Source organism: Neurospora hispaniola, assembly GCF_033458365.1.
Source record: "Neurospora hispaniola strain FGSC 10403 chromosome Unknown B0T23scaffold_2, whole genome shotgun sequence".
Classification (NCBI taxonomy): Eukaryota; Fungi; Ascomycota; class Sordariomycetes; order Sordariales; family Sordariaceae; genus Neurospora; species Neurospora hispaniola.
The window spans coordinates 174796-195865 of record NW_026944407.1 but is presented as its reverse complement, the minus strand read 5'-3'; the positions used below and the strand labels follow the sequence as shown (position 1 = coordinate 195865).

Here is a 21070-nt window from a genome sequence, read left to right as displayed (position 1 = left end):
GGTGTCGATATTAGGATGAATCCGCCGGGTCGGAGAAAAGAGGTCTTTGTTAATGATGTCCGGGCCAGCTATAGCGACATGTTGAGCTCGCAGAAAATGAAAGAAAATGAGTGACAGTTGATGATGCTGAGTAAATCTCTAATCAAAGAGAAGGTTGAGAACAATGAGTGAATGATGAGTACGCGTTCTGGAAGTCCAAGAGGGCCGGCCCTTGTCGGATCAAAGGAGAATTATTGATTGACGGAACACCTGTTGGATGTTTCCGAGAGAACAGATGGAAACAGAGAGCCTTTCGCAGTTGGCCGGATCAGGTTGTGTCGCGGGAAGAAACGAGAGCCCGTGACTGTGTGTCGCAGGGTCGGGGGATATGAAGCGGACTCTTGGACTGAATCTGGTCGGTTTCCACTCTGGCGAGAATCTGGTGGTACTTGCAAGCCCCTGGCAGATTAATGCTTCTGTGCTAGCGTCGTCGTCGTTGTCGTCGTCGTACAAGCAGATGCAAGGAGATATTTCATGGGTTCATCAGCGTGAGACAAGGCAAGGTCTCGTAGCAAACTTTTGGTCGTCCTCACTGAGCTCCCAGGACTAGAAGAGTCGAGCACCACAAGCCGGATCCCAGACGGGCAAAAAAGCGAAAAGAACGAGAGGAGAAGGAGGAGGAGGAGAAGAAGATAGGAAGCGATTGGTGAGACGAGGCCTGAAGGACGGAGACGAGAAAGACGGCAGAGACTCGACGAGGAGGATGGCTCAGCGGGACCGAGACACTGGAACGACTGGACCAGGACGAGAACGCGGGAGATTGTGCGGACGAGGTAGTCGCCCACTCGAAGCATGGGATCTGGCACTCTGGCAGGGAGGGGAGATGGCACTGGATGGTGCCGCGAGGCAGTCGTCGGCGAATCAGAGGCGCCAATGGGCCGGACAGGGGCCGGAGCAGGAGACGGCACAGGCACTGGCAGGAGACGCTTGATGCGTTGCATGTATCGTTTCGCGTGGGATACCTAGGATCGCATAGACGCCAGAGCCAAGGGGGAAGTAGCCGGTCTTGGTCGGGACATGGCAGAAACACCTAGTTGGCGACTTTGAGGGTATGAAAAGGGGGCTCAGGCGCAAACAGAAAAATTGGCAGTGCAACGCTGAAGTCTGAGCAGCACAACAAACCTAAATTACCAACACGGACTTCGCAGCTGCTACCTCGGCTACGCTTGGGGCATTTCCAGCCTTCCGGTCCCTGGCGAGCTCGCGTGTCCGCCCAGAGGCATGGTGTGCAGTGGCGCGTGATGGGAAGGCGACTAATGCGGTAATGCTGAGACGAACTAGAGTATCTGTCGTTGGAATCGGGATGGGTTGTGAATGTTCTCCGCAGATGCTAGATCGGGATTCGGCTGGGTCTGAGACATTCTCTGGCAGGTGGAGACGGATGCAGTGCAAAAAGAAGCGAGTTAGGACCCTGGTCAGTGGACGGCCTCCATCAAGCATGACTGATGAGTAACGGGCAATCCGGTAGAGCCTCTGGTCGTCATCAGAACCAATGACAAACAATCAACAAGAAAATCAACAGGACACTCTGCCAATATTCACGTCGATAGGTAGGCTGCCTGTCAACCAGATCCGAGGTCCGATCGCCAAATACACATCACCCCTGGAAAGTTCGTTAGCTCGGTACTTACATAGGATTTTAACAGGGGGATAACAAGGGGGGTAGCAGGGAGTAAAACTAATAAAATATAGAAGGTAGTAAGGGGGGCTCTAGGTGATTTAGGCGATCCTTAGCCAGTAGAGAAGGTTTGTGTGTGTGTGCTCTATTTACTCGTTCTTACTTTGAAATTAGGCAGATTTAACCAATTAGAATTCGTAAATAGACGTGTCCCGCCTTGCAACCCCCCCTGTGAAAGTATGTGGGGCAGGAACCACGCTAACAAACTTTTAAGGGTCAATATGTATGTATGTTGACCATGTTGTTGCCGTGATGTAGCATCCATCCACTTCCAGAATTGGGCGAGCGAGCCAATACGACAGGAACCACCTGCATGATGCATGTCGATGCGAGGTTGGATGCCCATACCCATGCCCAGAATAACAAGGAACTGAAGAAAAGCCGGAGCCAATGCAAAAAAGCAATCACTCCGACGAACTCCTCATGCGAACTGAGCTTCATGGTTTCTGCCCCTGTAGACAAGCCTTCAGTTGCTCCTCTCGCTTTTTTCTTTGATCGTTCGTTTTGCCTTGTGCCCTTGTCCGCGACTCCCCTCGCTAGAACTTGAAACACCACCTGGATGCTCCACCTTCCAACCATCCCCCGCTTGGCAGGACAGACAGGTGGAGAACGGGGAATACCCTCGGTGGAGCTCAGTGTGGGGTCCCTTCTCTTTCGTCTGTCGCTTCTTTTCTTCATCATTTCTCTTCTCATTTGTTGCATTGGCGGCATTGCGTGTGCTTCGAGCAGTTCGGAGATGGAACACGAACACCACCACCAATGACCGGTTCATCCCATCATATCATCTTGCACAGACCAAGAGTGGCTCCCCCCCTTAAATGAACCATTCGGCAGCAGGCCGAGCAAGCACAAGCAAGCAGCCTCCAGCCAAGCAAGCAGGTCGGCAAAGCAATCAACCAAGACTGAGCCGAGCAAACCCGTAGGGAGTCAAGGAACCTTACACACAATGTCAGATGTACTTGATATCCGGAAGATGACGTTTGCGTCAGCAATCATAATCTACCGTAGTCAGTGCTAGTACTATAATGAGGTATCGACCTTCCCAACGTAGAACTCTCCACATGCAGGTGTTGTGCATTTTGACGGCACAGTGTGTAGGTAGCAGTGGGTGATGTGTCTGCCCTTCCTGGTATGTAGTGTACCTGACTAGAGGTACTTGTACGACGTTGTAAGATCATGGCCAAGTCGAGTGCTTCTAGCCAATCTTCCATCGAGAAGTGCGATAACAAATTCAAGTTATTTACATTCATCACCTGGGGCAATACGGAGTGGGAATGGATGGGCGCCATCACAAATTCCTCAGTTAGCGCGGAAATGCCATCTTCCCACAGGCTTGCGCGCAAATTTTTGAGTTACCAAGGGAATGTGATAAGTAAACAACTCCATGTTTTCTCTCTGTTTTTGTGGAATCTGAGAATGGTGGCCAATTGTGGGCGAGAATGCAATGCGAGACGAGGAATGGCGTCCTGGCGTACGGAAAGGATCAATAGAAATTCAACTTTCCCCGACCATTGACATGCAGTGATGGGTTCTGGCTGGAGAAAACAATCTCACACTTACTTAACACAAGGTATCAATTGAAGGATGACAAGTCGCAACTCCCGCGATTATGTATTCACATCCGCTTGGTCGTCTCTCATCTAATCGATCACATACCTTTAGCCAGCATATGAAGTGTCGATCACTCCCACTGATGATAGATAACCGATCACCTAACCGATCGCCGAAAAGCGAAAAGCGCAAAAAAGCCAATCCTCAACGGAAATTTTATTCCTGGCTCTCACTCAGGTTCAAGTGTCGAACATGATTGTTTCCCCATCGTAAGTCGTAACAACCAAGATCAATACAAGTAAGCGCCCATACTACCCCTCATCCGATAAAACTCTTACCGCCGCCCATTGGACGAGGCCAAACAGGTGATGATGACTGCTCATCGTACCAGGACCACTCAGCATTTTCTCCCAACGCCGCCCTATGAAAGATCGACAGATGCAGGTACCGATCAACTGCCGGGGTGGCAGTGGCCGCAGTGGAGCAGCGATTCAAGAAACGTCGCATGATGCCGGGGAAACCAACAATCAGATGCTCACCACCAAACCCCAATCGCCAAGAATGGCGCGCGGCTTCGAGATCTCATTAGCTGTGTGATTTCGCACTTATCACAACCGTGGTTAACAATTTCACGGTGGTTAAGCTACTGGGCCTAAGCAGCATAAACGTTGTGTCCCAATTACGCTCGAGCATCTTCCGTAAGCATCTTCACCCGATCAGCGGGGAAAAAAATAATAAAAGAATCTTATAATTAGATGAAAAACAAAAAACAGTGAATGTGGGAAACTCTTTGGCCAAAGCCCAAAAGAGCTCCAGGTATCTCAATTGTTAACGCACGCTAAGTTTCCGCAATATCAAATCAAGTGACCGCCCTATAAGAATTCCGCTAGCCGACCCATTCCGTTGCCCCCTTGAGATAGTATGGCAATGCAAGTATTGTACAAAGTTAATCGTTGATCCTTAAAACCTTTCCTCTTTCCCAGTCTTCGTTCCTTGGCCTTCAGTAATTTTTATCTTCCTTTTCCTTTGTCTCCAACTCATCCAGGCAGAGGGTATTTACCCAACTAGCGCTGATTCCACCATGAACTAACAAACCATGCTGACGCTGGTGACCTGCGCTGTCCCCTAGACAGCGTTGATAAAGGCCGTGGGCGGCAAGTTCGCCCTCTGCTCCTCGAATGACTTGAGTGCCATCTCAAAGTTCCAGTTGGCAGTGCCACTGAGACATAACTCTGAATATTCAGCTGTCATGCCAGTCCGCTTCATTACCTCCTGAATCAGCTGGTTCTTCGTGGCGTCATCCAAAATGACAGGTTCTGCTGGAGGCACAGCGTTGGTAACCGGAACCTGCGGGACCTGGTTGGCGACAGGGGCCTGACCAGCAGGTGTCTCCGCGGGTGTCCAGTCATGAAGGGTGAGTTGATCGCTAATAACCCGGTATGGGTGCACCGGCGGCGGGTTGCTCGGCTTGCTGGGTCCAAGAATGAACGTGCGCGTGAAGGTGCGCTTTCCGTAGAGGTTTTCGGTAGTATCGGACTCTTCAAACTGGCCATTGACGGTGATGAGCAATCCCGTAGCGAAGCCATGGCCGGTGGGGTCCGCGAGGTTGGGGAAGGTGTGGCAGTCGATGAGCCAGGCACCAGGGTTCTCCATGCTTGGATGCCGAGTACTGGGGAGAGCCTTCCACATGTCCGCAATGAGATTTCCTCCAGTGAAGAGACGTTGTACCGTCGCTGGATTTTTCTCTCCCAATTTGTGAACGTTCCGGGAGTATTTGAGGTAAGTTTTCCAAGGAAGATTACGACCAGAATTGGCAATAGCTTGAATCGAAAACCACGAGTCGTCGTCGTAGAACTCAGCGGCGAGGCGAGCTCTGTCGGTGTCGAACATGGGGAAGAAAACTTGGACAAAGATGCTCGCCACATTGGCCTCTCCGTCCCGTAGGTTGGAGGGGAACTGCGGTAGTGGCGTGGGGTGCATGCCCTTGAGGGCCTCAGCAACCTCTTGTGGGCTGCGAACAATTTGTCCGTTGATGTTCTGTAGCGATGGGAACCATTTAATGAGTTCTGCCACGAAGTCGGGCTGGGTGGTGATGGGGTTGCCCGTGAGATGAAGCTCTTCGAGGTACTGGAAGCGGTGCTGCCACTTGGAGATCTTGGACAAACTGTCGAGGTTGTTGCTGCTCAGGTCAAGTCTCTTGATATCTGGAAGTGACGTAGCAAGCGTGAAAACCTGCATGACGTCGTTAAGGCCGTTGCTGGCAAGGGAAATGGCCTGTATCCCTTCACGCTTTTCGGCAGCGGTCTTGTACTGCTGACTAGCAATAACTACCAAGACCTTGAAGGCCTTTTCGGCCCGATCCTTGGAATCAAAGGTGCCCATGCTGCTGAGGATGGGATCGGTTCCAAGAGAAGATAAGTCAAGCAGCTTCAACTCTGGATTGTAGCGCGCAGCTAGCACTGCTGTCAATTTTTGTTTGGTCTCCTCAGCAGCCTTGGAAATCTTGTCTTCGGGGCGAGGCATCCTCTCGGTGGTTTCCGTAATCGTCAGGGGTGCACCGGCATAGGTGAATCCATTGAGCCTCAAGATCTCCGGGGCATCATCTTTTCTGACCGTGATCCAAACATAATCACCGTCCATAATACTCTATCGATGGGTTAGAAGGTGTCGTTTATCGCAGTTGCAGAATATTGCGCGCTTGGGGATGTCGGTGGATGGGAAAGTATACCTTGCCGATTGTAACTGCTTTGTCTTTGGAAGCCTTCCGTTCCAGAAAGGTGAGAAGGGACCGAAGCCCTCCGTCGCGATTACCGGTAGCTTTGCTATTGCTCATACCGTGAATCTTCAGTGTGGCCATATTGGACTGTGTTTTGCCGACGGGACCTCCGCTGACGTAGTTCTGTAGGTTCTGCACGACCCGGGATGCTGTCCGGGAGTTCACCGCACCTCTTCCACCTCGAGCATCTTTGGAGCCACGTCCTCGACCGCCGGAAGCCAACCCACCCCTGCCAGAGCCACCAGCCGGAGCATCCATTGACACATCTCCATCTCGGTCCGTCCTCGGGTTTGCGCGACGCTTCTGGATTCCGCCACCGCCGCCTGTTGCTCGGGGTCCACGAGGAGGAGCCCTTCCAGTTCCGGCGCGAGGACCAGTAGGAGGTGCCATGGTTGTTCGTTGAATTCTGAAGAGAAAACGATGGTTGGGAGTTGCGGGTGATTTTTCCTCGCCGAGTTGTTGATGAAAGGACAGGGAGTCGTGGAGTTGCGAGTTGTACTTGTTCGCCGACTTCTTCGCTGCCCTGATGGTTAAAGTTCCGGTCGTGGTCGGGGTAACTGGTGAAGGGTACTAAGATGCAGAGCCGGGGCTTACCTTTGGTGTCGCCGTTAGGCGGGAGAGCAGCCTGCTTAAAAAACAGGCGGCCGATGCCGACCGGGGATTGATCACCGCTGGGTGGATTTCAGACGCTGTATTTGAGAGTGGCCCAGATAGGTGTCAAAGGACACTTCGCTAAGAGTCTAGGTGCGCTTCTGCAAAGGGATTTGTCGAGGTAAAGAAAGATGTAAAAGATGCTTCAGTTGGAGGTGGGGCGACAAAGACGACGCGGAGGTCCAAAGGTACGGGAGTAGAAGTAGAAGGCCGCCGCTTCGCTCGTGATCGTTTGTTTAATATGCGTACGGAAGCTGCTAGCTCTGAAGCAACGGGCGAGTACGAGGATGTGCAAGAGTCATCAGCCGGTCAGTACTGAGGAGGTTGGGCTGCCGATGCCACCTGTGACGACGCGAGAAGGTCGAGAAATGAGGGAAGGTTTCGATGACGGATTGGGGAATGGAAGAAAGAAGGTTCAGCCCGCCGGACCTCCAAGAAGGAAATACCTTAGCGGCGGCAGTGGAGGAGCATGCAACTCAACGCAATGAGCCAAGCTCCGACCAGTGCGCCAGGCTCCAGCGGACCATAGAGACAAGCGATCGGATTTTGACGCAAACCTGCCCCACCCAAGATGCAACAGCCCCACTCTGACGCTGTTCTGCTGCGAACTCCCCAGGCGACAGCATCCAGACTGCCCACACCAATTCACGTGTTATGGCGATTGAACGTGTCAAGGGAATAGCCCGTCCATTAAAACAGCGACGCGTCTCATAGCAGGCTTCCTTGTGTGACGATAGGGTCGGTCCATCGATGCAAACGGACTGCTTGTGAATGTCAATTGTTTCACTTCTAAGAACTTCATCCAACAAGCCTCATCGCCAGAACAGGAAGTCAAAGAAAAAGGAAAAAAAGAAAGAAAAAAAACCTGTCGGATTAACGGTCCAAGCAACGGCGCATCGAATCTCGAATCGTCAAGGTTCTTTCTTTTCTACAACCTCACATCTCTCAAGTCATGGATGACGATGACTTTGACGATATTCCTGACGAGGATTTGATGTTGGCCTTTACCCAGGCCACCAGCAACATCACATCACATCACCCCAGCAACAGCAAGCAGCTTGCTTCGTCGGCAAAACCACCAGCACAAGCGTGGCCAATATCCGATTCTGCAAGACGAATCGTTACTCCAACCGTATCGCAGGGTCAGGCTACAGCTACAGGGCGTGCCAAAACAGCAAGCAAGCCGACCACGTCAGCGACAACGTCTCGCCTGTCCCTAGCTCAGTCTAGCCAGCGTAAGAATCTGCGTCAGACGACACTATGGGGTGGCACGCTGGAGGAGGATGCGCAACCCGCCCCGCAAGCGGTGTCGAATCGACCATTCCGTGCCGATATGCCCCCAGAGCAGCCCACTCACCATGAGATTGACATAGAAGAAATGAAAACATGGGTTTATCCGATGAATCTGGGACCTATTCGAGACTACCAGTTCAGCATTGTCAAAAATGGCCTCTTCAACAATACATTGGTCGCCCTCCCCACGGGCTTGGGAAAGACATTTATTGCTGCGACAATCATGCTCAACTACATCCGCTGGACAAAAACCGCAAAGGCTGTCTTTGTTGCTCCTACGAAACCCCTGGCTTCACAACAAGTTCAAGCATGTCTCAGCATAGCTGGCATCCCGCGATCTCAGGCGACTCTCCTAACCGGAGAGACTCCTCCTGTTCTACGTGAGGACGAATGGGCGACAAAGCGCCTGTTCTTCATGACACCCCAAACACTAATGAATGACCTTTCCAAGGGCTATGCCGATCCCAAGTCGATTGTACTGCTGGTTATTGACGAGGCGCATCGTGCGACTGGAGACTATGCATACGTCAAGGTGGTCGAATTTTTAAGGCGTTTCTCCAAGAGCTTTCGGATTCTTGCTCTGACTGCTACACCAGGATCGTCTCTCGAAGGTGTTCAGGACGTCATTGATAATTTGGGCATTTCTCACGTCGAGATCAGAACCGAAGAGTCGATTGACATTCGTCAATATGTGCACTCAAGAGACATCAACACGATAACATTTGACCCCTCTGACGAAATGATGGAAGTCAGAGACTTGTTCTCCAAGGCCCTGAAGCCCCTTGTGACCAAGCTGAGTTCACAAAATATATACTACGGCAGGGACCCTATGAGCCTGACTACCTACGGCCTGATGAAAGCCAGGAATGACTGGATGGCAGGTCCGGGTAGGCACGTAAACCAAGGAACCAAATTCAGTGTCATAGCCACATTCGCGATTCTCCAGAGTTTGGCGCATTCCATCAAACTACTCAACTTCCATGGAATCAAACCGTTCTACAATAATCTGGCCGAATTCCGCACCACCGAGGAGGAGAAAGGAGGAAAGGGGTCAAAGCTCAAGCGGCAAGTCCTGGAGGATGAGAACTTTCAGAACATGATGGATATGATAGAGGGTTGGATGAAGATTGATGGGTTCCTCGGACACCCCAAGCTGGAATATCTTTGTGAGACCCTGGTCAACCACTTCATGGATGCTGGCGAGGGCTCCAATACCAGAGCCATTGTCTTCAGTGAATACCGAGACAGTGCCGAAGAGATTGTACGCATTCTCAACAAGCAACCCCTTATCAAGGCCACAGTCTTCGTTGGACAAGCGGACTCGAAGAGAAGCGAGGGCATGAAACAGAAACAACAAATTGAGACGATCGAGAAGTTCAAGAACGGCGCTCACAACGTTCTGGTCGCAACATCCATTGGCGAGGAGGGTCTTGATATTGGCCAAGTGGATCTCATTGTCTGCTACGATGCATCAGCGTCACCGATCCGAATGCTTCAGCGTATGGGTCGTACCGGTCGCAAGAGAGCGGGTAACATTGTACTTTTGTTGATGAAAGGGAAAGAGGAAGACAAATTCAACGAGGCGAAGGACAACTACGCGACCATGCAGAGAATGATATGCGAGGGGAGCCGCTTTACCTTTCGTCACGACCTTTCTTCACGTATTGTGCCACGAGACATACGACCTGAGGTGGAAAAGAAGGTTGTGGAGATTCCACTTGAGAACTCCCAAAACCCAGAGCTCCCAGAACCAAAAAGATCTGCCGCAAGAATGAGGGCAAAGCCGGCAAAGAAGAAGTTCAACATGCCTGACGGTGTTGAAACAGGGTTCATCAAGGCTTCTTTCCTTGGTCAAGCTGGAGCTAAGACAGCCAAACCACCCGCTAGGCCACCTGCGCCTAAGGAAACTGACTTTATTGCCGAACGGCCCAAAATCGAAAGCGTTTTGCTGAGCACGTCGCAGGAAAACGAGCTCCGCAGAAACTATACAAAGATACCCCTCGGACAATCGAAGGTTGAAGAGTTGGATATAGACTGGTATCGCCATCCAACATCCAGACGAGTGGTTCAGAAAATCGTCCATGTCAAACACGGGGAATATACCAAGCGATGTGTGAAACTGTTTAGGAAACTGGCAAAGTCTCAAGCTCCTGCGAATAGGTATACTAAGCCATACGGTGAAACAGACACGTCCTCCTGGGAATTGATACCATTGCCACCCTTTGCGAACGAAACAGAAGGAGAAACGCGAAAGGGGCAAAAGAAGAGGCCGCGCCTCGAGAGTGGGCAGGAAGCAGAGGAAGCAGAGCAATTTGCCGCACCTAAGAAACGTCAAGCGACAGCAAAAGCCAAATCTACCGGGGTCTCCAAACAGACTAACAAGCCCCGAGCACGACATACCGCACTTATCAGCGACTGCGAAGAGGGTGGCAACGAAGATGATGACAATGTCGACGATGACGAAGTAAGTAGGCCCCGAAACTTTCGCAGTAAGGGTCGTGGACGTGGCAGCGGGCGGAAAAAAAAATCTCAACCTAAACAAGGAGACCCCAATGTGGACTACGGTGACGACTGCACCCGCACCAGCGACATGGAAATGGGGACCGATGGCTCTGATGACGGTGCCGACCTCGAGGACTTTATCGTCAGCGATGGTGAAGTCACCTCGAGTTTACAGCATCGTCCCCGCGAGTCCACCTCGCCGACAACAGCTCCTGGCGCGGGGTCGTCTTCCTTGCCCTCGAAAACGGGACGCAAGCAGCAAGTATCAGATTCCTTCGCGTCGGATGAAGATGATGGCGATATGTTTGGATCCAAATTTGTACCGGTAACCGCGTCGGCAGCTCAAGGCTCGTTGCCATCAACAGCGAGACGCGAGAAGCCCAAGCCGTTTTATGTGCCGGTAGAATTACCCGCAACCCAGGACACCACGGACGGAGACGACGACTTACCCGATATCGAATTTCTGTCTGTTAAGAGAAAGAGGGAAGGCACAGGTACGGGGATGCGAACGGGGAGCCCGGGACATGCCAAAGTTGGTGACACCTCGAAAGGGGGCGGCGGCGAAGATCAAATTCGAGAGAAACCTTCTGGTGGTGCGGCGTCCCATGCCAGAGCGAGGAAGCGAACTGTGGTGATGGATAGTGATGACGACCAGGAATGAATGGCGTCCGTCTCGTTGGCGTCATGGCCTCACGAGGACATCTACATGGTCACACCATTCATTATTCGCTCGGTAGGGTCACAGAGATCGGTTTTCGGGGTTTCGGGCGGTTCACGAGGAGAATCGGGACATAGGACCGGCAACATAGCGGAGGCCATTGATCTATAAAACGTGGCGATGTCAGCAGGTTCCCATATCGACATGGTCGCTTGCGATCTATGTCATCGACATCGCCATCAACTTATTTCTTATATGCCTAGTGTGATGAATGACAATGGACCAACGTCAGCAATGAAGAAAGCCACGATGTGTGTACAGTCGTGAACTAGGTCCTAGTCTTCTTGTTATTTGTGAGCTGCGACGTGCATTTTGTCATGAAGTGAGGTAATTGTGCAACATTGAACATGAACTGGCGTAAAACTAATGTAAAACACACTGGCAAAAGAGGACTTGCAAGACGGTATAAGCGAAGCTGCGCCACATGTGGCGGTGCCCGACCTTAGCTTGAACAATCAAATGAACGTTCCAAACAACTTGTTCCAAGGGACTTCGGGTGATCACAGGCAGGGTCGTGTTTTGCTAGCGTCTGTGGTTGCCACCGACAACCAGAAACTCCACTTCCGTCACTACACTTTTTGTTTTCCAACAGCTGCCCTGCCTGCGTGTGTGTCTGACCAACTTGGCGATAAACCAACATCGATTCCTTCCTCGCTTTTCCTTCATCAATATCTATTATAGCCAGCTGTTCCACTTGTACTAAAACTTATCAACGAATGACAGGAAGCTACTTGCTCTGGTCATCGCATTCATTGTAAGGCCAAACCACCAACGGCAAGCAAATCATTTGCTTGCCCGTGCTGTCGAACAAAAGCGCGACGATTCGACGACACGCTCGATAAGCTTCCAGCTCCGATCAGCGTTCGGTAGACCTTCGTCATCAGCAATCTTTTGTTGCCTACCAAGCCGGGAGTGACAAGAATCGCCCGCACACGTTCCGTCACCCTCTCGAAGCTGTTTGATCGATTCCAATTTCGTCGCCATGTCGGACGTCGAGAACGTTGATTATCTCCAGCCGGGCTTCGACCCTCGGTCGCTGACCGTCCCGCGCCTGCGCTCTATCCTCGTCACCCACCAGGTGTCATATCCCAGCACGGCAAAGAAGGGCCAGCTCGTCGACTTGTTCAACGAGCATGTGGTGCCTCTGTCCAAGAAGTATCTAGCGAGCCGCACTGCTAAGAGGTCTAGCAAAGGTATTGTCGATGCTGACACGCAGAGCTCGGCGAGCACCGACTTCGACCAGGAGCTGCCGCCTCCTTCTCGAAGCACCCGTCGCTCGCGATCGCCGCGCAAGGTATCGAGGGTGAAACTGGAGGAGGATGTCCAGGAAAGCCACGCTCCTGTGACGCCGGCAGCTGCTCGTGGGAACACAAGCCAAAGGGTATCCCGCTCTGCAGCATCACACGTATCTCATGCGCCGAGTGTTTCCGACACAGATGATACAGGCCACGAGGCAGAGACGTCTTTCCAAGAAACGTCCTATCAAGAAACACCATCTACGCTCGGTAGGAACTTGCGTACGACGCCGGCTGTTAAGAACGAATCCGACGACGATTTCTTCAAGCGAACCACCGCGACTGCGAGCGTATTCACGAATGACAACCCCTTCCAGGCCGGAAGTCCTGCGGCACCTCCTTCGGCCATGAAGACTCCGAGCCATCGTCGCAAAACGAGCGCGTTGGATTCTGCTTACACCAGAACCCCTTCTACTGTCGCTTCGCGAAGACGAACAGATGGCCCGCAATACGAGGAGCTAGAGACGCCCGACACGACATCATCGATCAGGAGTTACGAGCCCAGCTCGACGTCTACGGTCAGGACATACCAATTGCCTTTTGGCAAGCACTCGATGCCCAAGACCCCGAGGTCACCCGAATACTCTGAAATGTCCATGATGTCCAATGTTGCGGACTCCTCGTATATCGCGGACTCATCATATGTCGAAGCGGGAGAAGAGTTTACTCCAGATGAGCAGTTGGCTTTAATGCAAGAGGAGATAGACAATCCTGCTCTGGCTGTGCAACGAAACAAGCAAGTTAGCCGTAGGGAAAGAAGTCCTTTGACCACTCCATTGTGGGTCCTCCTCACCACTCTCTTAGTCGCTTACGCGGGCTGGTACCGACAAGAGAAGATCGCGGTCGGGTACTGTGGTCTTGGGCGCGAATCGCGCCAGCTTGTCGGACGAAGTATCAAATTGCCTGACTGGGCGACAGAAGTAACCGACAAGATTGGCCTCCACGATTTCGAGGTCCCTGAATGGGCTGGACCGTTCCTCGAACCCGACTGCGAACCGTGCCCTCCGCATGCCTACTGCTACGAAGCTTTCATTGCCCGCTGCGAGCCTGGCTTCGTTCTCAAGCCTCACCCGCTCGCTCTCGGAGGTCTCATTCCTCTGCCGCCTACTTGCGAGCCCGACGGCGAGAAGGCGCGCAAGGTTCAAGCGGTTGCCAACAAGGCCGTTGAGGAGCTGCGGGACCGTAGAGCCAAGTACGAGTGTGGCGAGCCCTTGGAGCCCCAGGGTAAGCCTCTGGAGAGCCCTGCGATCGACGAGCAAGAGCTTAAGGAGTCTCTGAGCAAGAAGCGGAGCAAGCGGATGGCAGCCGAGGAGTTTGAGGAACTTTGGGCCGCGGCCTTGGGAGAAGTCAAGGCTCGGGATGAGGTTGAAGTCCACGTAACGGACTCCTACTACGAGTAAGTTCCCAAGAAATACTTGAACAGTGTTATCATGACAACATAAGCTCTTTTCTGACCACGCCTGGACTAACCAGACCGGTTGCTTCCGAACCTTTAGAAAAAGAGATACCTCTGGCTTTCCAACCACCAAGCTATCGTCCAGCTCTCTCGCTCGCCTTCCGTACACCTGCGCGCTCCGCCGATCCGTCAAGCTTGGACTGGCTCGACATCGACTCAGCATTGGTGGAGTGATCCTATCCCTTCTCTCCCTCATCTACGGCCGCAACGCCTACCGCACGCACCGCGCCGTCGCCCGCCAGATCCCCGGTCTGGTCGACCAGGTTCTCGACCGCCTGGCTCTCCAGAAGGAGATCGCCTTTGAGTCGGAAGGTGATGATGACGCCTTTTTGTTCTTGCCCAACCTGCGCGACGACGTGCTCCGGTCCGTGCACCGCCTCGCCGAGCGCGAGCGTGTGTGGAAGAAGGTTGCGGCTGTCGTGGAGCAGAACAGCAACGTGCGCACGGGCCAGCGCGAGAGCAGCAGCGGTGAGATCGCCCGCGCGTGGGAGTGGATCGGCCCCAGCAGGCCTGGGATCACGGGCGGCGAGGCTAGGAGGCGTTTGAAGTCCAACAATAGTTACAGAGTTTCTTGGGGCCCGGATGTCAAGACTGAGGCTGAGGTGGAGGAGGAGCAGCAGCAGCAACAGCAGGTGGTGAAGGGGGAGGAGGATCAGCAGAAGTATGAGACTCCTACTCATCCGCCTGCGAGGGCCGGCGGTAGTAGGTTTGGTTTCAGGAAGTGGACTGAAGGGAGGCCGATTTACTAGATGGCTCATGTCATGTCCGTCCTTCTTACCAGATACGGAAGGCACAAACGGTTCAGTTATATTTGTACATATGCTTGATGTCCGTTCATTCACCTGTACATTTTTTTTTTCCCCCTGGGCCTTTCTGTTCCTTTTCGGCACTATGGTCGTCGTTTTGTGTGTTCATAGACCGTCTTGGTTGTCGACTGTTAGGGAGGAATTTAGGGGCAAGAAAGCAACCTGGAAGTTAAATGTGAGGAGCAGGTTGAATTGTTTACCTCCAAACTGTTCGAAGACTTCGTTCAATGGACCAATTGTTGACTATTTGTTTTCCCATAATACGTCATGCTTTTGACACGCGAATACGACGAGTAAAGCAAGTTGGTTCAGAATACCCCCGTTAACGCCGTTTCTCGTCTTCGAATAAAGGTCACCGAAACAGTCAGGTCAGCATAAGCCTCTTCTTCCGCATTTTCACCACTTCAAGGATGCCAGATATCTTGAACCCAGATCACCACACATCGATACCTTGTTAACCCTCATTTCAATCCCCAGATTCGCTCTAATTTCCAAGCTAGGCTCACATAAATGCTTTTGTCTCCATTTTTATTTTATTTTTGCCTCTTATGTCCTATGTTTCTCCTATTTAATCACTCATGCCCTGCTGCCACGGGTGTTGTGAATATCGAGCACAATAATGTCGGTGGCACCAACGGTGGTCAGGTCGTCCATAACAGTGGCGATGCGCTTCTTCTCTACCATGGCGCTGACGGCAACCCAGCCCTCGGTCTCGAGCGAGGTGATGGTGGGGGCGCGCTTGCCGGGAGTGATTTGAGTGGCGTCGGCCAGACGGGTGCGCTCAACGTTGTACTGGCAGAGCACGTATTTTTGGGCGGTGATAACGCCGCCAATACGTGCCGCAATCAGATCGACCATCTCCGGGTTGCTGGGGGCCTTGGACTTGATGAGGATGGCGGAGGAGTCAACGACGGTGTCGATGGCCATGAGGCCGGCGGCCTTCATGGTCTCTCCGGACTCTGTCGGGGCGAAATATGTTAGTTACTGCGCCAGAGGTGGGGAGAGCCGGGGGCGGGGGTATTGGCTGGATTACTCACCAACAAGATCGACGATACCGTCGGCGACGCCGAGAGCGCAGGCAGCCTCGACACTGCCGCTGAGCTCAATGATCTGAGTCTTGAGCTTACGGCCGGCGAGCTGGGAGGCGTCCGCATCCACAAGACCCTCCTGCTCCAGCTCGAGACGGGCAAAGTATTCTTGTGCAAGGTGAACAAAGCTGGTGCCGATGTTCTTGCCGATCAAGTCCTTGCCAGTAGCGTACTCGCCCTTAACGGGAACCTGGACCTGGAGCTTGCAGGCGCCGAAGCCCAGCTCCATGACGGTATCGCAACCCTGAGGCTTGGCCTTCTCGCCATCCTGGGCGCTCCACTCGCCGCTCTGACGGCGGGCGCGGGCAACGGTGCGGACGCCGGCATCGTGCTCCTGAACTTGGTCATAGCCAGTAATGCCGAGGTCGACACGGCCCTCGCCGACGAAGGTGGGGATATCGGCGGCGGGAAGGAAGACGAGGGCGATAGGAAGGTTCTTGACAAGCGCAATGTCGAGGCGGTTCTCGCGTCTAAACTGGATGTCGGCGCCCTCAAGGAGGTTCAAGCAGGCTTGCAACAGGCGGCCCTCTGCAGGAAGTTACCGCGTTAGATATGTATTGACCAGACGCTCGGTATAGCATGTCGTGACTCACTCTTGGGCACGGCAAAGAGAAGTCTGCCTTCGAGACTTTGGAAGACGTCAGCTTGAATGCCTTTTTATTGGCCATTGTAGATGCGGCATCGACGGCGGCGGGGAGTCGGATCGATTTCAGGCAACGGTGGCCGAGAGGACATGACTAACTGGTTTACCAAATCCATGAAGGGCTATGTAGAGTAGAGGACGGATGAAAGAATGGGTATATGAGATTCGCGCAGAGAAATCGGCGTCGGTCGAGTATACGTGGACTAAAAAAAGTTGATGGGGATCACCAGTTAGTCTCGTCTGCGAATTGGAAACAAGCGAGAGAGAGTTCTTGGATACTGGCAGGACTTGAGAAAAAGAGATCCCCGTAAAAGAAAGTACCAAGACAGCATACAAGTACAAGAGGGGCTGGCGGGGGTGGATGACATACCACGGGAGACACTTCAGACGATTGTAGCTGGGTATGTAATATGGATCGAATTGAAATAAATGAACGTCGGCAGCACAGATGGGGATTGTCCTGGACGGGCAGGTTTGCTGGAATCGAATGCCGGCTTTCTGGGGCCGCTTCTCTGTGGAAGTCGGAATTTTCCTGATCTGGCGCATCCAGGACAATGGAGCCCACCAAAGGCGGCCAAAGGCCCACGTTCCTGAATCGGAGCTAAAAGTTGGTGACTGGAGATTTGTCTGTGTGACTGGGTGCCCCTCGCCGGTTCCGTCCCGCGTTGGTGATCGACCAGGTGGTGGACAGTGGGGGCTCCCAGCAAAACCGCTCTGCAGGCGGCGGGGCTCCCCGACCCGCACAAGTCGGGCATCGGCCTGTCGGAGTGACGGCCACCGGCCCAAGCCGGATTTTAGTGTAGCTAATCGGCCAAGTACACTAGTGCACCGCTGTACCATTGTCGTCATAACCTCGAATTGGGTTTCCATTTGGCTTTGAAGATATCCCTTTCCCATCCCTTCAAAACAAGTCCATGTCGATTCGAACGGTGATCTGCCTCAACCGCACCCTGAAGCACGTGTCGGAGCGCTCTCCAGTGAGATCTGCAAGGTACAGTGCAGATGATAAATGTCCCTGGCTCAGGCACTGGATGAAAGTTACCGTGTATCCCAATACACCGGATTTGGGGTCCTTCAGGGTCCAAGTGTACAACAGGAGCAGATAGATAGGTAGTTACCTACGTATACATTGACTACCTAGGAAGAAACGTCACATACTCTCATTCCACCATGTAACTTTATGTACGCGGTGATTTTCTCCTGCGTAGAGGTAGGTAGCAACGCGAAGGGAGCCATCCGTCGCCAAAGACCCCTGTCAAAGTCCCGACACTGAGGATACGTCACCCCTTTCACATCTCTAGTGTGCACCCAACGACCCCCAAGTTTCATTCACCGGGGATCACTCCTAACGGCCCAACACTGGGCAACTCTGGGCTGTTCCTCTATACGAATCCCGTACGTAAAGATACTTACTGTAACTGATTCGACATACTTGTAAAGGCGTAGGGGGGGCTCGCAGGGCTGGGCGGCAGTGTTCCATCATTTACACCATCCCCCTGATAAGACAACCAAGACACTTTGTTTTTTTTTCGAATCGCATACATTTCCATCTTGACAAACGCCTAAACATCCGTCGTTTCTGACCACCTCACTCGCTTTCTTCGTTCGCTTCCCACCACGTTTGTTCTGCTTTTTATTCCTTCAAGTCTCTCGTTCAGTCGCCCTTATCTCCATCTACTACCGTACCGCATAGTTGTAGAGCAACCCCCCCCCCAGCTATCGCTTGTGCTCCCGAAACAGCACCAACCATCATTCCCGACTCAGACAGAAAGCGTATACATCGGCTGAACCGCATGCGGCACGATCCACGACAGCAGGCGCAACCGTATATTGTAGTCCGGCCCTTCCTCACATTACGCATTCCATCCCTTTCGGTTGAGGACAAGCAGCCCGCTTAGTGTATTGCGCATCGGCTAGGTAAGCGAAATCACCAGAGCTCCTTTGGTCACTGCAAAGATCCAGAAGCCGTACTCCATGGACACGACGAACGGCATACGTACGGTATCGGGGAGCAGCAGCAACAGCAACTACACATACCCTCCCGGGCGAATTGAGATGGACGCGATGCGCGCCCATCATGTCCTATATCGCAACGGCGCAATGACTGATTCGATACCTCCTACAGACGGCAGGACTCCCGATAACACCTGTGCGCCTTTAGAACCACGGCAGAAATATTCCACCACACAATCACCGCTTCCCGATTGCGAATTTCCAGTAGAGCAGGGCAGCCCGTCGTACCAAAGGGAAAAGCCATTGGACCGTCATTGCAAGGAGGAGGAGGGCTTGAGTCCCAATCAGTGGGCGGCTTCCGGTGAACAGGAAGACAACAGTGGCAGTTACTCTGAAGGAGAGAACGTCGAAATGTCAACTTGGAGGGGGAGCCCGTCGGTGAAGGGGAGTACGGAGACCATGCGCATGCTCTTGCTGACATGTGTCTCGGTTGGCATCACGTTAGTACATGTGAAAAACAAAGAAAACTAGGAGGCTGTACGGTTACTGACGTCTCACTAATCACAGCTTCACATGGGGTGTTGAAATGACTTGTAAGTTTTGGGTATCATGATTGTTATCCCGGAATTCGGAGACGTTCGCTTACCAGGCACTTCTCCCAGACTGTACGCCCTACCTTCTCTCGCTGGGACTTACCAAGGGCCAAACATCGCTCGTCTGGGTTGCCGGACCATTATCTGGCTTGATCGTACAACCCATCATAGGCGTCATCGCTGATCAATCAAAGTCACGATGGGGCAGAAGGCGACCTGTCATCGTTATTGGATCCATCATCACAGCACTCGCTCTCATGGCCTTGGGCTTTACTAAGGAGATAGTGGCCTACTTTATTTGGGATCCGACCTATGCAAGAGCGTGCACCATCGCTGTTGCTGTCCTTTCGCTCTATTGTGTTGACTTTGCCATCAATGCCGGTAAGGCTTATTGTAATGCTCTTGGGTTCCAGTATCGAATGTACTAACCTGTTCCCTCCTCAAAGTAATGTCTTGCGCTAGAAGCTTGGTTGTAGACACTCTGCCTATTCAAAAACAACAAAGTGGCGCAGCATGGGGTACGTTTTCCAGATCATATCATAGACGTTGTGTTATCCTAACTTAATTTTAGCAAGCCGTATGGGCTCACTTGGACATATTATCGGCTATGGTATGGGGGCGATCGACCTTCTCCAGCTCTTTGGAACGTCTTTGGGAGACACACAATTCAAGCAGCTTACCGTCATCGCCGCCCTGGGGATGCTCGTTACCTCTTCCGTAACCTGCTGGGCAGTGACCGAGCGGGTTCTCGTCACTGTCCGGCCCGATCCTCGCCGCCAATCGGGTCGTTTCAAGGTTGTGCGCCAAATCGTGTCGACCCTCATCACTTTACCTCCTCGCATCCGCGCCATCTGCTATGCGGTCTTTTGGTCTTGGATCGGCTGGTTCCCATTCATCATCTACAGCAGCACCTGGGTAGGCGAAACCTACTTCCGGTACGATGTGCCCGCCGACACCCGAGACTCGAGCGACGCCCTGGGCGACATGGGCCGGATCGGCAGCACTGCCCTGACCGTCTACTCGACCGTGACCTTCATCAGCGCCTGGATATTGCCACCCTTCATCCGCGCGCCCGAGGACAACACCTTCACCCACCGCCCGCCCGCCAGCATCGCCAACCTCGTCGAGACGGTCAACAAGTACAAGCCCGACCTGCTCAGCGCCTGGATCGCCAGCCACCTCATGTTCGCCTTCGCCATGTTTCTGACTCCCTTCGCCGCCTCTTTCCGCTTCGCCACTGTCCTGGTCGCCCTATGCGGCATCCCCTGGAGCATCGCCATGTGGGCGCCCACCACGTTCCTGGGAGTCGAGGTCAACAAGCTCAGCGGCGCTCCCGACCCTATGTCTCCAGGGGCCACCTCCGCCACCAACCCATCCTACAGGAGACTTTCTACCAGCAGTATCGAGATGCGCTTCGTCGACGAGCCTGCCGCCGGCGCTGTTGAGGAGGTCACCGCAGGAAACAGCTCAACCGGCGAGCTAAGCGGCATCTACTTTGGCATTCTTAACATCTACACCACCATCCCGCAGTTCATCGCGACATTTATGAGCAGCATCGTCTTCGCCATCCTGGAGCCGGGCAAGAGCCCGGAGCTGGCGACGGATGCCCATCCAAGTGAGCATGCCAAGACGGACGGACCGAACGCGATTGCTGTGTGCATGTTCATTGGAGCCATCAGCTCGTTGGTGGCGGCGTACGCTACTGCTAAAATGAGGGATATATAAAATGGATGGGTTTTGCTTGGTCATATAATCAAATGCGTTTGGATTTTTTTTTCGCAGTCATAAAAGGACGGAATAGGATATGACGCACGTCCTTGGGCCACTTACTTGTCTCGGCTTGAATAAGTGATGTCTTGAGTAGTATGAAAAATTGACAGGAGAAAAGAGTCGGCAGGCTCGCACTCGTTTGGGATGAATGCGTCTTTTCACAAAAGGCGTAACTCCATGAACGTGTACCCCCTTTCCGCCAGATGGAAAGGACATTGAATGGTCAAGCCAAGCGATAGAGTTGGATTTTCCACATGT

The 21070-nt window shown here is 52.8% G+C and overlaps 6 protein-coding genes across 6 annotated transcripts; 3 read left to right on the top strand and 3 right to left on the bottom strand.

Annotated features, from left to right (window-relative positions):
* Positions 1-97: 97 nt before the first annotated feature.
* On the bottom strand, positions 98-1071 carry B0T23DRAFT_60966 (uncharacterized protein). Its single transcript, XM_062841534.1, has one exon. It carries the CDS (start codon positions 978-980, stop codon positions 447-449), a length of 534 nt encoding a protein of 177 aa, XP_062694911.1. The 5' UTR covers positions 981-1071; the 3' UTR covers positions 98-446.
* A 3322-nt stretch (positions 1072-4393) lies between these two features.
* On the bottom strand, positions 4394-6434 carry B0T23DRAFT_392987 (uncharacterized protein; the record flags this gene model as incomplete). Its single annotated transcript, XM_062838043.1, has 2 exons — positions 4394-5914; positions 5997-6434. The coding sequence occupies 2 exons, from the start codon at positions 6432-6434 to the stop codon at positions 4394-4396; spliced, it is 1959 nt and encodes a 652-aa protein (XP_062694910.1).
* A 934-nt stretch (positions 6435-7368) lies between these two features.
* Positions 7369-11561, top strand: B0T23DRAFT_372326 (P-loop containing nucleoside triphosphate hydrolase protein). The gene has a single exon (XM_062836723.1). It carries the CDS (start codon positions 7648-7650, stop codon positions 11149-11151), a length of 3504 nt encoding a protein of 1167 aa, XP_062694909.1. The 5' UTR covers positions 7369-7647; the 3' UTR covers positions 11152-11561.
* Positions 11562-12190: 629 nt separating this feature from the next.
* B0T23DRAFT_437366 (Man1-Src1p-C-terminal domain-containing protein) lies at positions 12191-14992 on the top strand (the record flags this gene model as incomplete). Its single annotated transcript, XM_062840621.1, has 2 exons — positions 12191-13899; positions 14000-14992. The coding sequence occupies 2 exons, from the start codon at positions 12191-12193 to the stop codon at positions 14706-14708; spliced, it is 2418 nt and encodes an 805-aa protein (XP_062694908.1). The 3' UTR covers positions 14709-14992.
* Positions 14993-14996: 4 nt separating this feature from the next.
* On the bottom strand, positions 14997-16793 carry B0T23DRAFT_60843 (ATP phosphoribosyltransferase). Its single transcript, XM_062841532.1, has 4 exons — positions 16596-16793; positions 16447-16481; positions 15803-16381; positions 14997-15724 (listed from the first exon to the last, which is right to left on the bottom strand). The coding sequence occupies exons 1-4, from the start codon at positions 16610-16612 to the stop codon at positions 15342-15344; spliced, it is 1014 nt and encodes a 337-aa protein (XP_062694907.1). The 5' UTR covers positions 16613-16793; the 3' UTR covers positions 14997-15341.
* Positions 16794-18417: 1624 nt separating this feature from the next.
* B0T23DRAFT_60694 (uncharacterized protein) lies at positions 18418-20796 on the top strand. The gene is made up of 5 exons (XM_062841530.1): positions 18418-18949; positions 19017-19042; positions 19112-19423; positions 19489-19560; positions 19614-20796. Exons 1-5 carry the CDS (start codon positions 18471-18473, stop codon positions 20765-20767), a joined length of 2043 nt encoding a protein of 680 aa, XP_062694906.1. The 5' UTR covers positions 18418-18470; the 3' UTR covers positions 20768-20796.
* The last annotated feature ends 274 nt before the right edge of the window (positions 20797-21070 follow it).

Excerpts from the sequence above, each read along its gene's own strand:
- B0T23DRAFT_60966 (XM_062841534.1), bottom strand. The coding sequence starts at position 980 with ATGCAACGCATCAAGCGTCTCCTGCCAGTGCCTGTGCCGTCTCCTGCT.
- B0T23DRAFT_372326 (XM_062836723.1), top strand. The coding sequence starts at position 7,648 with ATGGATGACGATGACTTTGACGATATTCCTGACGAGGATTTGATGTTG.
- B0T23DRAFT_60843 (XM_062841532.1), bottom strand. Across the intron at positions 16,382-16,446 it reads TCTCTTTGCCGTGCCCAAGA|AGGGCCGCCTGTTGCAAGCC; the intron begins GTGAGTCACGAC and ends AACTTCCTGCAG. Across the intron at positions 15,725-15,802 it reads CGGTATCGTCGATCTTGTTG|AGTCCGGAGAGACCATGAAG; the intron begins GTGAGTAATCCA and ends TCGCCCCGACAG.
- B0T23DRAFT_60694 (XM_062841530.1), top strand. The coding sequence starts at position 18,471 with ATGGACACGACGAACGGCATACGTACGGTATCGGGGAGCAGCAGCAAC. Across the intron at positions 19,043-19,111 it reads ATGGGGTGTTGAAATGACTT|ACTGTACGCCCTACCTTCTC; the intron begins GTAAGTTTTGGG and ends CACTTCTCCCAG. Across the intron at positions 19,561-19,613 it reads ACAAAGTGGCGCAGCATGGG|CAAGCCGTATGGGCTCACTT; the intron begins GTACGTTTTCCA and ends ACTTAATTTTAG.